The 12,728-nt window shown below is 45.6% G+C and overlaps 1 protein-coding gene across 4 annotated transcripts in view; it reads right to left on the bottom strand.

Moving 5' to 3' along the window:
• Window positions 1-12,362, bottom strand: part of LOC126531443 (uncharacterized) — a 33,996-nt gene extending 21,634 nt beyond the window's left edge. The window contains exons 1-2 of one of the 4 annotated variants that reach the window (XM_055071172.2): window positions 12,110-12,362; window positions 2,789-2,893 (exon numbers count right to left, since the gene is read on the bottom strand). In XM_055071172.2, the coding sequence (XP_054927147.1) occupies window positions 2,789-2,835 (47 nt within the window). In that variant the 5' untranslated portion in view covers window positions 2,836-2,893; window positions 12,110-12,362. Of the gene's footprint in view, window positions 1-533; window positions 729-2,788; window positions 2,894-12,109 lie in introns of those variants that run through there. The other 3 variants (XM_055071169.2, XM_055071171.2, XM_072288435.1) reach the window with 3 other exon arrangements.
• Window positions 12,363-12,728: the final 366 nt, after the last annotated feature.

Raw genomic sequence — 12,728 nt, 5'->3', positions numbered from 1 at the left:
CGCGCCGCCTGGGTAGTGGAGTAAGATGCGCTTTGAACGACACCGTATTGTTGAGAGCACCGAATCCATACTGACCAGCTTTTGTTCGTTAGCGTGCACCAAAATCTCAGCATATACAGAGGCTTTCTGAATCAATCGGAATGTCACCGTCGTGGCCTTGAATCTAAGTGACCAACTTTTGTTCGAAAGCGGAACAGCAAACCTAAACGAACAACATGAGTTACGGATAATGGAGTGGCAGTGTACTGATTCACAAAAAAGATTATTATACTAACTGTAATGGGAACCCCGCGAGACAGAGGGACAAGCAAGTAGACACCGCTGTTGCTGTGACGTTTATTAACCTGTCCTCGCGCTATGTTCATGCTGCGTAATAAGGGTGGTCCCGATGCGCTGTCAAAGCTATGTATCACTGTTTAATTTTTTTCCCCTGGTAAACGTATCGCTCCAATTCTTGCAGTAACGCGCTAATTCACTCGGTTACACTGGCATTAGAAAAATTAATAGGGCGACGAAAATTGGCAACGACGTACCTCAGTGTATTGCTCCTTGAATAGACAGGGTGGCAATCGGGCTGGGGCCAGTCTTTGTCTTGCTGCCGTAAGGATCGAACCCCAATGATCAAACAAAGGCCTGACGGTCTGCAGCCTCTCCTCGACTATGGCTCTCTCGCCTGCCTTCGTTTCACGCAGAGTCGGATTGCCCGAACACGATCCCGTCGACGTCCGTGCGCGACTGCGCGAGCGCGCTTGCAGATCCCACGGGGGAGCGGCAAGTGCGACGAAGCTCGGCTTAGGAGGTGGGAGCGGCGAGGTGCAATTTAGGTAGAGCGACCGTGCACTTCATCTGAATCCCTTGGGATTTTGATATTTCCCTTATGTATACACTGATATACCAAGATCAAGAGCTTGGCCCTTTATATATATAGAAGAGAACAGTCCTTCAAACAGTCTCGAAAAGCCTTCCGTACATTTATTAGCAAGGCGGCGAAAAAGGGGGCTATTGTTCTGTGAACCTAGGCAGCGGCCTTCGAAAAAATCATGTCCGCACCAGATGCAGCAGAGCTTCCATGCCCACGTGGATCGTCTGTGTGCAGCCGGTTATCCCTTGCAGCTAGTCTCCAGTGCATGTGAGAGTCTGCGCCAAAAGTGCAAGGAATGTAGCCCTAATGTTAAGGAAAGGGATAAGGAAAGGGATAAGAAGCCAGTTCAAGTTATCCCGAACATGCACAATGTCACCCACAATGTCGAGAAAGTATAGTGAGCAGGTACGGCGTGAACGCGATGCTTTCAGTGCCTTGAAAGTTAGGACAGATTTGCTTGCTGATGTCCAAACAGGAAACGTCTGTGTGCGCAAAAAAGCGCGCAACGTTCTTCCCGACGTGTGTCATCGCTGTTGTTTACCGTATTCCTTTACCTTGTGGGAGTGTGTACATCGGTCAAATGGGGCGCTGCATTAATGATCGCACTCTAGAGCACAGTATATCTGTATAATTGTTTTACCTGTAATCGCTATCACCAAGTATAGTGGTCACTGTTATTAAGTATTTCCCGTTGCGAGATGCGCCAGTGTTGTGCTTGACCCTTCGATCGTGAGCGTATCTCGTCACATCGATAGCGGCATGGTTTCACCACAATTAGATTGTACGCGCGTCACAAGCACCGCACTACATATTCAAAACCAAGGTGACACCGACGACTTCTAAATAATGTGAGAGGAATCCCTTATACAAATAGCAGACGGAATCGAACAAAAGATTTGATTCGATAATTGCCGTCTGTAATCGCCCTTATCGTTAATCTTTTATTAGGACACGAAATCGGCCGATAAGCCTTTCAATAATTCTCGTTCGTCATCCCAGCTTGTGAACCGTTACCAGCCCCGCATTGTTGGTTTTAGGCATAGTCGTATTATTCGGGTGGACGCACACCAATGGAAAAAGCGCCGCCTGTACGCAGAAAGTAGCCACAACGTTTGAGATTCGGGTTATTTATTTATTTATTTATTTATTTATTTATTTATTTATTTATTTATTTATTTGATGGATTTCCGGCCTCTAGAAACATAGGCAAGAGACATCGGCGGTGGAGGGCTCCTTGACCATCTCGTGTTGCTTAAGGTGTACCCAAGACTCGACAAGCAAGAGTTATTATATACCACCCCGGTACGCCCAGTGTGCTCAGTTAAACGCGCCCTGAAGTGCCCCCTAGAAAGCATCTTAGGCGGGCCGCCAATAGCATCATCACTGTGCCCCAATTTTGGGCATCGAAGACGTCATAGAATGCGATTTTGATGGCTTGATGAGAATATCATGAGCGGTGTGTGTTCGTGCGATGCCGCGAGTAAATTAAAAAAAGAAATGGTTAAGTAATGTTTTGCAGCCATTTTATTTATGACGCACAATAGCAGTCACGTTTAACCCAAACATGCTTTCGGCATCTTCTTTCTTCTCCTATGGTGTCTGTTAGAACGTACTGGTCGGGATCACCTTTGCTAAGCTTAAAGGGGTTTTTAACCACCCATCGGGCTTTGTGAAAAGACAAAATCAACGGATAGCACACGTTTCTGTGAGGATCTCAGCCAAGTTTTGCAGTCGTGCGCGGAGCGTGGAGCTCGCTAGCGGAGCGCGAAGTCACCTTTCTCTCAAACAGTCTCTTTTCAACAGAAGCCTGCTCATAACGCTTTTCTGGACGCTTTAATTCGTAATATAGCACGTTCCCATACGCGGCCTGGAAGGAGACCTGGTTCCACCAGCACCACTAACGAAAGTATCAACCCTTCCGCTCACCCGGTGTGAAGACGTTGCCGAGAACGTTGTGCCAAAGCCCGGTCCATAAAGACAGCCGCGCCTTCTTCAGTGCCCGACCTTTACACCACCCTCAACGGGACCGTCCTGAAAAGAAAAGGGGTTCATCGAGGACTGCTTCATGTATGTGTGTCTTTCGTATGAGTTCATGAAACTGACACTAACGACAGAAAGCAGAGGTGTCCGAATATTGAGTTTGCAAACTTATCCAGATACAAATCAAGCATGTTGTGGAATACTTCGCGGTTATTACTGACTACGTTACGAATAGTTCTCGAAGGGACGAACTTACATATCTTGCCCTTCAAAATAATTTTCTATCTTAAGTTTTCTTTTATTATTCTCAAGGTCTCCCCCAAACACACCCATTCAGGCGCACCTTTTGACATTGTGATGTTGCCAGATTACGGATAGAGCACATCATTAAGTAACTTTATGCTCTTTGACCGTAGGTAAAGGTCAGCTACACCGGAGCATGGGTTAAAGTAGGAATATCTCTTATTGTTGTTTGATGGCACGCAGTGTATAAAGAGAGCAATGGAGGGAAGACAATCAATGTGTGAGCTTTGCTCAATTGTATTATCAGCACCTGCAAGCAGCGTAACATGCACAAGATACATGAGATGCTTATTAACCGTTATCATACGCATGACTCTTAACACAACGACGTCAACTACATGTTCTTATTCTTCTAGAGCGCCCGACGCGCACGCGTATTGGCAGCGGAAGATATCTCGCTACAGCCAATTAGGATAATGAAGCATAATGCCCAGAACTATCACATACTGAACTTTTAAAAAAGGTTGATAATTTTACGCGGTCAACTACATATTGTGCAGAATCACGTTGGGCGTTCACGAGTGATATTTTTCTTGATGACGATAATTATGTAAGTCGTGAGTTGCACTCCTAACTGTCGAAATGGAAATGATTGTGGTCAATTATATGAAAAATTCAACAGAGGTGTTCACAACAAGACACCCATTCCATACCTATTTTTCCGGTAGCTAAAGCCCTGAAATCTTTCAAATACCACGTGAGTACGCACACGTACACCCGCATCAGAAAGCAGTGCCCTCAAACATGTTTGCTACGAAGGTATTGTACGAAACGTATTGCGTGCCAAAGTATATCTGCTCGCGAACTGTTTCGCCGACTCGCCAGCAGATATCGGGGCTCGTTGCGCACGAACACCAAAGAGACGGGCTGTCTCTGGGCGCGAATCGACAGATAAAACAATACTCAACCATAAACAGCGCAAAGGGACAAGATATACGAAAGGACAGACAAAGGCGCTTGTCAGTGCCGTTGTTTGTTCATTTTCTTACGTTCTGTTGCCTTGCGCTGTTTCTGTTCACGTCATTAACCAGCAATCCCAAATGCGTATGTGAATCACGCTCCTAAATGTCGAAGTGTGATTTAGTACAGTCAATTATAAGAAAAATTCATACAGAAACTGCTCTGGCAGTTGTCTAAGTATGCGTAAGCATTGTGCCATTTGCTCCCATCCATGCAGTCCGGTGCCATCATCAATGTTATGGAACTTGATCCGAAGAGCATAAGCCCTTATCTACACTCATCGGTCGTTCGCTTATCATGTTCGATAGCGAACATAATAAGGCAGGTTTAATTAAGATAGTGCCCATTACGTCACCCGAACCCACGACATTGGTGCTAATTAAGGTGAGGTTAATTAGACACAATTAGTTAAGATCTACTTAATATTATAGAACCCTTGACCTTCGGTGGGAGTCAAACCCATGACCTTCAGTGTTAATTAAGGTGAATTAGTCCTAATTTAGCGAAGCTGTTGCAAAACCACCGCTACATTTCCTGAGGGGGTTGTGCAATTCTTTATTGATGGTTCGAATGCTTGTTTTGATGGTTGTTCTTTATTGAAACGTATGCTGTTCTGTGTGTTGTATGGGTGATTTCAATGAATGTATGCACTCTTCGCTTCACTTTGCTGAGCGCTCGTAGCCTCCGACATACGGGGATATGAACCGGTACTTAAGGGAGTATGAGCCATTCATTTTTTTTACGTGACGGAAAATTTCTTTTTGGGTAGGCAAAGAAATCCTTACGCATTTAAAAAGTGAACAGGTATATTTTCAACCAAACGCCAATTACGTCATAAAGCAGTAGCAGGCTGATGAAACTTCTTTCACCTCACCCCCCCCCCCCTCCCACAAAACCCGTGATCGGCGTCAGCAGCACCACATCAGTGACCAGGTGTTTGGAGGCGCTACAAGAAATACGATGGTGGTGCGCCATGTCTATAAGGTCACGCCATCGTGCTTTAGACTGAGGGAAGTCGCGGGAGCAGGCGCCAAATTCAAATACTTTGTTGACATCATACAGTTACATTTTTTTATCCTTCCGGAGTTCGCTCTGTACCAGCAGGGACATACAGAAACAAGCAAGTAAAACAAATAATTTCTAGTTTGTTTAATAAGTGCAAAAGGAAACATCTAGAGTGCAACATGTGTGCACATTTGCAAGAATTTGAAAGGCTCCTTGTAATAAATTCCTGACATCCATACTGAAAGAACAAAAAAGAAAGGACCCCAAATTCAAAGAGGCAGAATACTTGTCGTGCAACGATATGTTTGTTTGTGTTTGTCAGCTTTTTTCTTGGTAAGTTTGAGACTCCTGGAATCCTTCAGAACTTTGTAGCAATACATAACTTGCGTTATCCTTGAGTAGTACCGTTGTTACCAGCCCATAGAGAAACCGGCGCTTCATTCCTGCGGCTTCAGAATATGTGCGCCGTAAGTTCAGCTTTCGCCACCCCGAGGGGAGCTGGGGGGTCTTCTGTACGTTTCCACTGAGTGAAGTCTCCATTTCAGCGCGCGCTGAATGGGTAGAGCTTGAGAGCCGGCGGCGACGAGTGGCGCTTGCCCTACCGGCTCCGAGCTGTATCCAATCACTGCGCGTGGAAATGAACAGACCACTCAGTGGACATTCAGAGAATACATTCCTGGTGGGATGAAATAGAGTAGCACCCTCCCGGTTTTTTAACTATATCACGCCAACCCTCGGCCTCCTCGATTTTCGGCGTTCTGGCAGCCCGCTGGCAGCCAGATGGCAGCCAGCTAGTTCCGGATCTGATAGGAAGTCACGTGGGCTGGGATCCCAAGACAACCCAAACCTGCCCGAAGTTAGCAAAATCGAACGCCGGTACAACTGGCTAAATGTAAACATGCTACCAGCATGGCAGCGCTCGGCGTAGTCGGCCCATTTATGCGTTGCCAGTTTGAAAATGTATAGTTGCATTCAGGGATACGACCACTTTCACGCGACTCGGCGCAGGACGCGCACTGGGCCAACCTCGCCTTGCGCAGCGCGACAGATGGCCTCCGACGCGGCGGATGCCAAGACGCGAAATCACGCGTAAGTGATTGTATACTCGCAGCGATCACGTCGCCCACCGGTGACATTGACGAGTTGGCGCTGTGTCATCACAAGGGATGAAAAAGCAGGTGATCGGTGCGTACTTCTCATACGCATAAAATTTCGTGCCGACCTGCTTGGGCTTCGATTTCAGAAAGTTTGTTGTGGCTGATTGTGCTTCTCATTTTGACCCTAAGGAGCCGGAGACGCGGCTGGCGCATGAAAATGCAGGCCGCCTGTGATCAGCGAAACTTTTCACACATTAGTCGCGATCATGAGAGCAATAAGCAATGTACGTGTGTCTAATGTACCGAGTGCAATCAGTGCATTCTTAGATCAACGGTCTGCAGTCCAACACATTGGTTTCGAGCTGCCACCTAAGCATACGACGGAGAGACGGAGCGAACTCGGGCTAGCTGCAAAGCCTTCGCTAACTGCAGAAAAAGGAGATATATACATACGCCAGATATGTGAAAAGGAAAGTCACTAGAGAAAGACGAACCCAAAATGTACCGCAATGTGCGAATGAGCGTACTACAACTTGCGTGGAAGACGATGCAGATAACATGCACGCATGAGAGCGCAGCGCGCTGATCCCCGCTGCGAAGAAGCCTTCAGGGGACACACACATATATACACGAAAGCTTTAAACGGTTCACCACTGCTCGTATCACACCGCTTCGCAATGCGGAACGGAGCGTAAGCACCTAAAAAAGATAACGCTATAGGTAAGGAAATCCGAAGATGACCATAGACAGTTGGCTGAGCGAGGTAAATTTAAGTCCTCAAGCGCCCGCGTTGCAATCCGTGAAGTCCCCGCAAAGATGGCGGCAAGCGCCCATCGCCTCTTTTAGTCGTCTCCTAGCCAGAGAACTTCCAGAGAGCAGCCAGACCAAAACCATCCTGGCAGGTTCTGGCAGTCCGCAGGTAGCCAGAACCATCCAGCGCGAGCAAAACGAACGCCCGGCGGAAGTCCGTAGCGTGGTGGGCGGAGCAACCCGAGAAAAACGAAGACGCTCTGGCTGGCTCTGGCAGCCCGCGGGTGGCCAGAAGTGGAAAATCGAAGAAGCCCACTGTTTATTTACATATGCTGCAGCCCAATATAGGACTATAGCAGGAGTGAGAACATTATGCATTAGTATACATTACACATTAATAACACACACATACACAAAAAGCTGAATGATCAAAAAAGAAGCGATTTACGTGTTATCGAAGCGCATATCAGTGGTAGCTATAAAATTTTTTAGTGATAATGAACGAGCCTTACCGAGTAGAGCATTCCAAAGCTCTATTGTACTTGGAAAAAAAACTGTATTTGAATGTGTTAGTACGGGCATAAATAGGTATTATGTTCAAGGCGTGGGCGCTACGGATAATACTTGCGTTAATAAATGTGATATAGTTACAAACAGAAAGACTAGAGGTGGAGTAAACTAAATGACAGATGCATATTCTAGAACAGGGCGAATTAACGTTCTTTTTTTTATTATTCCGGGGGGTCTTAGCTTAAGTGCGGCGCAAATAACCTAATTTATTATGGCTTTCCCGTTTACATATTCAATATGTTTAGACCAATTAAGAAGAATATTCTGTTAGAATGGCACACATGTATTTATATTGGGACACTCCTTTAAGTTGGATGCCATCCAAAGAATAACCGAAAGAAAGGGGCCTCTGCCTATTGGCAAATGACATCACGACGGTTTTACTACAGTTGATGTTCATTTGCGACGTTTTGCATCAAGCGCAGAAAGACGTAAGGGGTTAGGCAAGACGGTGGGGGTCCTCAATGAAGTTTATAGCTTCGTATAATACGTAGTCATCTGCAGAAAGTCTGATTCTGGTTGAGGTGCTATGAGGTAAATCATTGATGTATATTAGAAATAATAAAGGGCTCTAATACGGATCCCTGAGGAACGCCTGTCGTAACGTCGACAGGAGTTGAAGTTAAAAGAAACAAATTATGAGTGACAATGAAGAAAACTGGCTATCCAAGAAACAAGATAGGCATTATTGAATACGGCGTTTAATTTTACCGCTAGTTTGGAATGAATCACAGAGTCAAAAGCTTTAGAGAAGTCATTAAAGGTGGCATCCACTTCATTACCTATGTCTAGGTGAGAAGCGATATCATGAATGAAATCGACTAATTGCGTTACAGTGCTAAAACCATGAAGAAAACCATGCTGTGCAGATGTTAGAACGGCATTAAAGTTAAGGAATTCGTTTGTATGTTTGTGAATAATGTGCTCTAACATCTTGCATGACTGGGGTGTAAGAGACATCGGCCTGTTGTTAGAGATAAGTTGTTTATCACCTGATTTATACAAAAGCAGGACTTTGGATGTTTTCATTTAGTTGGTACTTCACCAGAGTCTAAGGATTTCTGGAAGGTTACAGTATGGCACTGAGCTGTCCATAGGGAGTATCTTACAAGGAAGGAGTTCGGGATACCATCTGAACCCGTACACTTTTTAGTGCCGAGATTCAAGATTAGGTTTAAGGCACCGTCAGAACTTATCATATCGCCTAGTTTATTAGTTTGTGCATCATAATTAAACGTTGGAACTACATGGTTATCGGGAGTGAAAACAGATTGGAAGTAAGAGTTAAAAGCATTCGAAACTACGGTGGGGTCATCACTAATAGCGTAGTTAATGTTGAAACAGGGACTGCACGTTGCACTAAGTGAAACTGATGTCCAGAACCTGCGTTAATTTGATTTAAGTAGTATAGAGAGTAGCACTGAAAAATAGAAATCTTTAGCATCTTTAGTACTAGGGTACGAATACGAAGTTCCTCCTTGTATTTTTCAAGAGGAACGCGAAACGCACGATTAGAATGCTTTGGTTTACGTAGTTTACCTACACGGCGGGACAGGTGCCAAGATATCCCGGTTAATCCAAGGAAGCTTATTATTACCTTGTTCCTTTTTAATGAAACGTAATTATTTATTCAAAATTTCATTAACGACTCAAAACAGTCAGCAATGCTGTCAACATGACATTCGGTACTGAGTGACAAAAAAGAGTCAGAATTATCCCCCAGAGTATCAGTGATAGACGTATCGTCAACTCTGTTAAAATCATGAAATGCGGAATAGCTAAAGCGTTAATGTGGGATAGGACAGTTAATGCGTGTGAGAACTGCGTTATGATCCGAGATTCCTTTCAAGATATCATACTTAAAACCTAAATGAGCAAGGCTGTCGCTGATAAGCACTAAGTGTCGAGTTCTGCCGCGTATTCTCATCAACTAATTGTATCAGGTTACGGGACAATGAAAACGTAATAAAGTCTCTACAGGTACAAGCACTAGTGGCGGAATATGTGAGGGAAAGCCAGTGAATGTCGGGAACGTTAAAGTCGCCGAGTACAATAAGGCTACAACTGTCACGGTTATGGTCATGTATAATATGCGCAATATTATCGAACAAGTCGCTAGGGCTATTAGGGGGGCGATAAAGACCACAACTTGTAAAATCCTGCTTATGCACTAGTAACTTGCACCAAACGGATCCTACATTAGGAGGACCTGGTAGAGCCTTAGTTAAAACCTGAACGTAAAGGCAAAGCAACACCACCGCCTTTCTTATTCTGGCGGTCATGCCGGACAGCAATGTAACCAGGAGGCGTGAATTCTGAGTCGGGAATATCTTCATGAAGGCATGTTTCTGTGACGCATATAACATGAGGAGAATATGAAGAAACTAATGAAAGTAACGATACATTCAGAAATCTTGCGCTAGAATCAAAACCAGGAGCTATTACTTAAATATTTGAGGCACTGTCCCAGTTGTAACGAACGTTATCGATAAATAAATGATCGAAACTCATTTTAAAAACCAAGCAGTTTTTCCGCGGCTCAAACGAAGCGTCCCATAGCTTTTTACGAGCTGCGCGCACTCTGGACAAAAAATCTTAGGAAAGTTTCATGCCGGAATTTTTCAACTTATAAGCGTTTTTCAGCATCACTAGCTTATCGCTGTAATCAAGCAATTTTAAAATGATAGGGCGAGAACGCCCAAAGCGCATTTTGCCAAACCTATGGAAACGTTCAATACGCGGACAGTCAAGGGAGAGCCTATAGAACACGATCGCAAACTTGGAGCGCAGTGTTTCACGATTCTCATTGGTATCTGCTAGTATGCCATGAAGGATTACGTTATTTCTTCGTGAACGGTTTTCAAGGTCGTCATATTTGGCAGTTACTTCGGCAACAGTGCGCTTCAGGCAAACCGCTTTAGAACGAAGCCGATCAGTCTCTTGTTCAGACATTGCCATCGAACATGAGGTTTCGAGAGCAGCCACACGCAATCAGAAGGCATCGAAACGTGTATTCACAGCCTTTTTGATTTCAAATACAGTGTCCTGTGACATATTTTTCTGAGAAGCAACTAAATCAGAAAGAACTTTCTCAAGAGAAGGGTTGTCGCAACTAGACATTGCCAGCTCGGTCGACGTCTCAAAGGCGTTAAGAACAATTTCTTGGGATTCGTCAGGTTTGCCAGTTTTTAACGTCGGTCTCCTGGGGCCGGGGTTAAGCTCAACGTCACCACTCAGGATAAGACGACTAAAGTAACCGACGACATGAAAAATTGCACGTGAGTCTACTACGCAAATAACTGGGCGTGCTTCGTCCTGAAGGGAACAACGCGGCGTACAGGCAACGCTTATACACTAGAGAGTGTTTTATGCGTCCGTGCGCCCTTCCACCGGTTTCGCTTATCATCGTCGTCGTATGTAAGACGCTAAAATGGCGCGTTATTGACGCTCGTGTGATGTAGTTAAACTTTCGGGAAGCTTCACTTTGATAACTTTTAAAGAATGAATCGAGGGGTGTAGTCACAGAATAATATGACGCGATTTGCGACGTGTCAACTTCATGTGACTATAGTTCAAAGTTGTTTTGAGCGTCCTGCCATTGCAACCATATAAAACAGAGCAATCTAACGTCTGCTATGGTTCACGAACTTCTCACTGGGCAGACTGACGTCGAAACAATCATCGGAACGAGAAAAAAAAACGGCCGTGGCTTAGCTTGGTTAAGCCTGGTGATTGCGAAGCAATAGTGTGTTGCACGTTGTCGCCGAGCTGCATACTGGGCACGCCGCTTAGAAAGTCGTTCTTCTCGTTCTTCTTCCGTCTCCGTAGCTCGCTGATGCTTCCTCTTTGCATTCTGCCGAGCTGCCCTGTTCGTAGGCACCATCGTTAACATCTGGCTGTATGACTGCCTTGGCGAGAGGAGCGGAGCTGTTTTATACAGCTGGTGTGGCGTCACTCTGACCGTAGCGCCCCTGGTGAGAGGAGCGGGAGTTAGGCCGCCGTTGGTGGCTACCGCCTCGCCTCGCGACGGCGTGAGATGGGGCCCCGTTTTTACACAGCTGGTGTGACGTCACTCTAGGTCACGTGGTGTGACGTCACGCAGCGAAGTCACGCTAAAGGTCAATGGTGCCTACCACCGCCTCGCCACGGAACGGGCTGAAGTGCGACCTAAAGTAGTATTGCTTCGCAATAAAAAAAAAAAACGCAACTACACACGGAGGCACTTGTATACCCTTCAGCTGCATCATGCAATCCAGCCACCTGCACAGAAAGCTCAACTACAACTAGTTTTACTTCTACTTTCGAGCAAAATAGTTCTATTCCTCACCGGATACTGCAACAGGCTAACTGTTCTCTCATGCACATATAAGGATTAAATATAGTCCGACGTAGCGCGAGTTCGCGCACACACATTACGTCGCGTTGGCGAGAACAACAGCGTCTATAGTTCGACCGATGGTTCGGCGCACTATTGCAGCCAACATAACCGGACGCGGCCAACGCGTTCCGACGCGACCACTGTCGAGCGACGCTCGCCCGCACGTCAATAACGTCGGAATATGAAACGAGTAAGCTGACGTACCTTTCGTCGCTTCTAAGTTGGAACTTCTTTCATGGCGCTTTCCAACACAGGGAGCCACCATGCGGAATAGCTCCTGCTTGAGTTTATGGCTGAATTCGAAATACCCACAGCGACGCACGAAATTCCCGATAGTTCTCCAAACAAAAATAAAAATAAAAACGCCGTCTACTGATAACGCCTCTACAGCACATCGACACGCACGCCGCCGTCTCTGCCTGCTGCGTTATCTCGCTCTTCGCGCAGACCAAACGTCACCGACGTCACGGCGAGAGCAGGCTGCTTGGCCACGGTCGCCACCCGCAAGAGCAGACGCTGCGTCATTGCAAAGCCGCCAGCAGTAACCATGGTAGCAAGCTCAAAGTAAATTCGAATGGGGCATTTAGAATGTTCACAGGTTGCTTTCATTTTTAGTCTCAGAGAAATTTACCGAGCTTAGAGCTTTTATTTTGCACAACCATATATTTTAGTTTTTAAAAAATAGTACGCCTCCAACCGTTGAGATTGTGCCGAGCGGGCCCTGTTGTAATCATAATTTATTTATAAGTACATCACAGGTTCTAGTCTGTTCCGATCATATGCCTAATTGGAGAGAGAGAGAGACTTTATTCAAAGTCCTTGC

Source organism: Dermacentor andersoni, chromosome 5 (assembly GCF_023375885.2).
Source record: "Dermacentor andersoni chromosome 5, qqDerAnde1_hic_scaffold, whole genome shotgun sequence".
Classification (NCBI taxonomy): domain Eukaryota; kingdom Metazoa; phylum Arthropoda; class Arachnida; order Ixodida; family Ixodidae; genus Dermacentor; species Dermacentor andersoni.
Note: the sequence above shows the minus strand (reverse complement) of the source record. Positions and strands in the feature narration are given on the sequence as shown.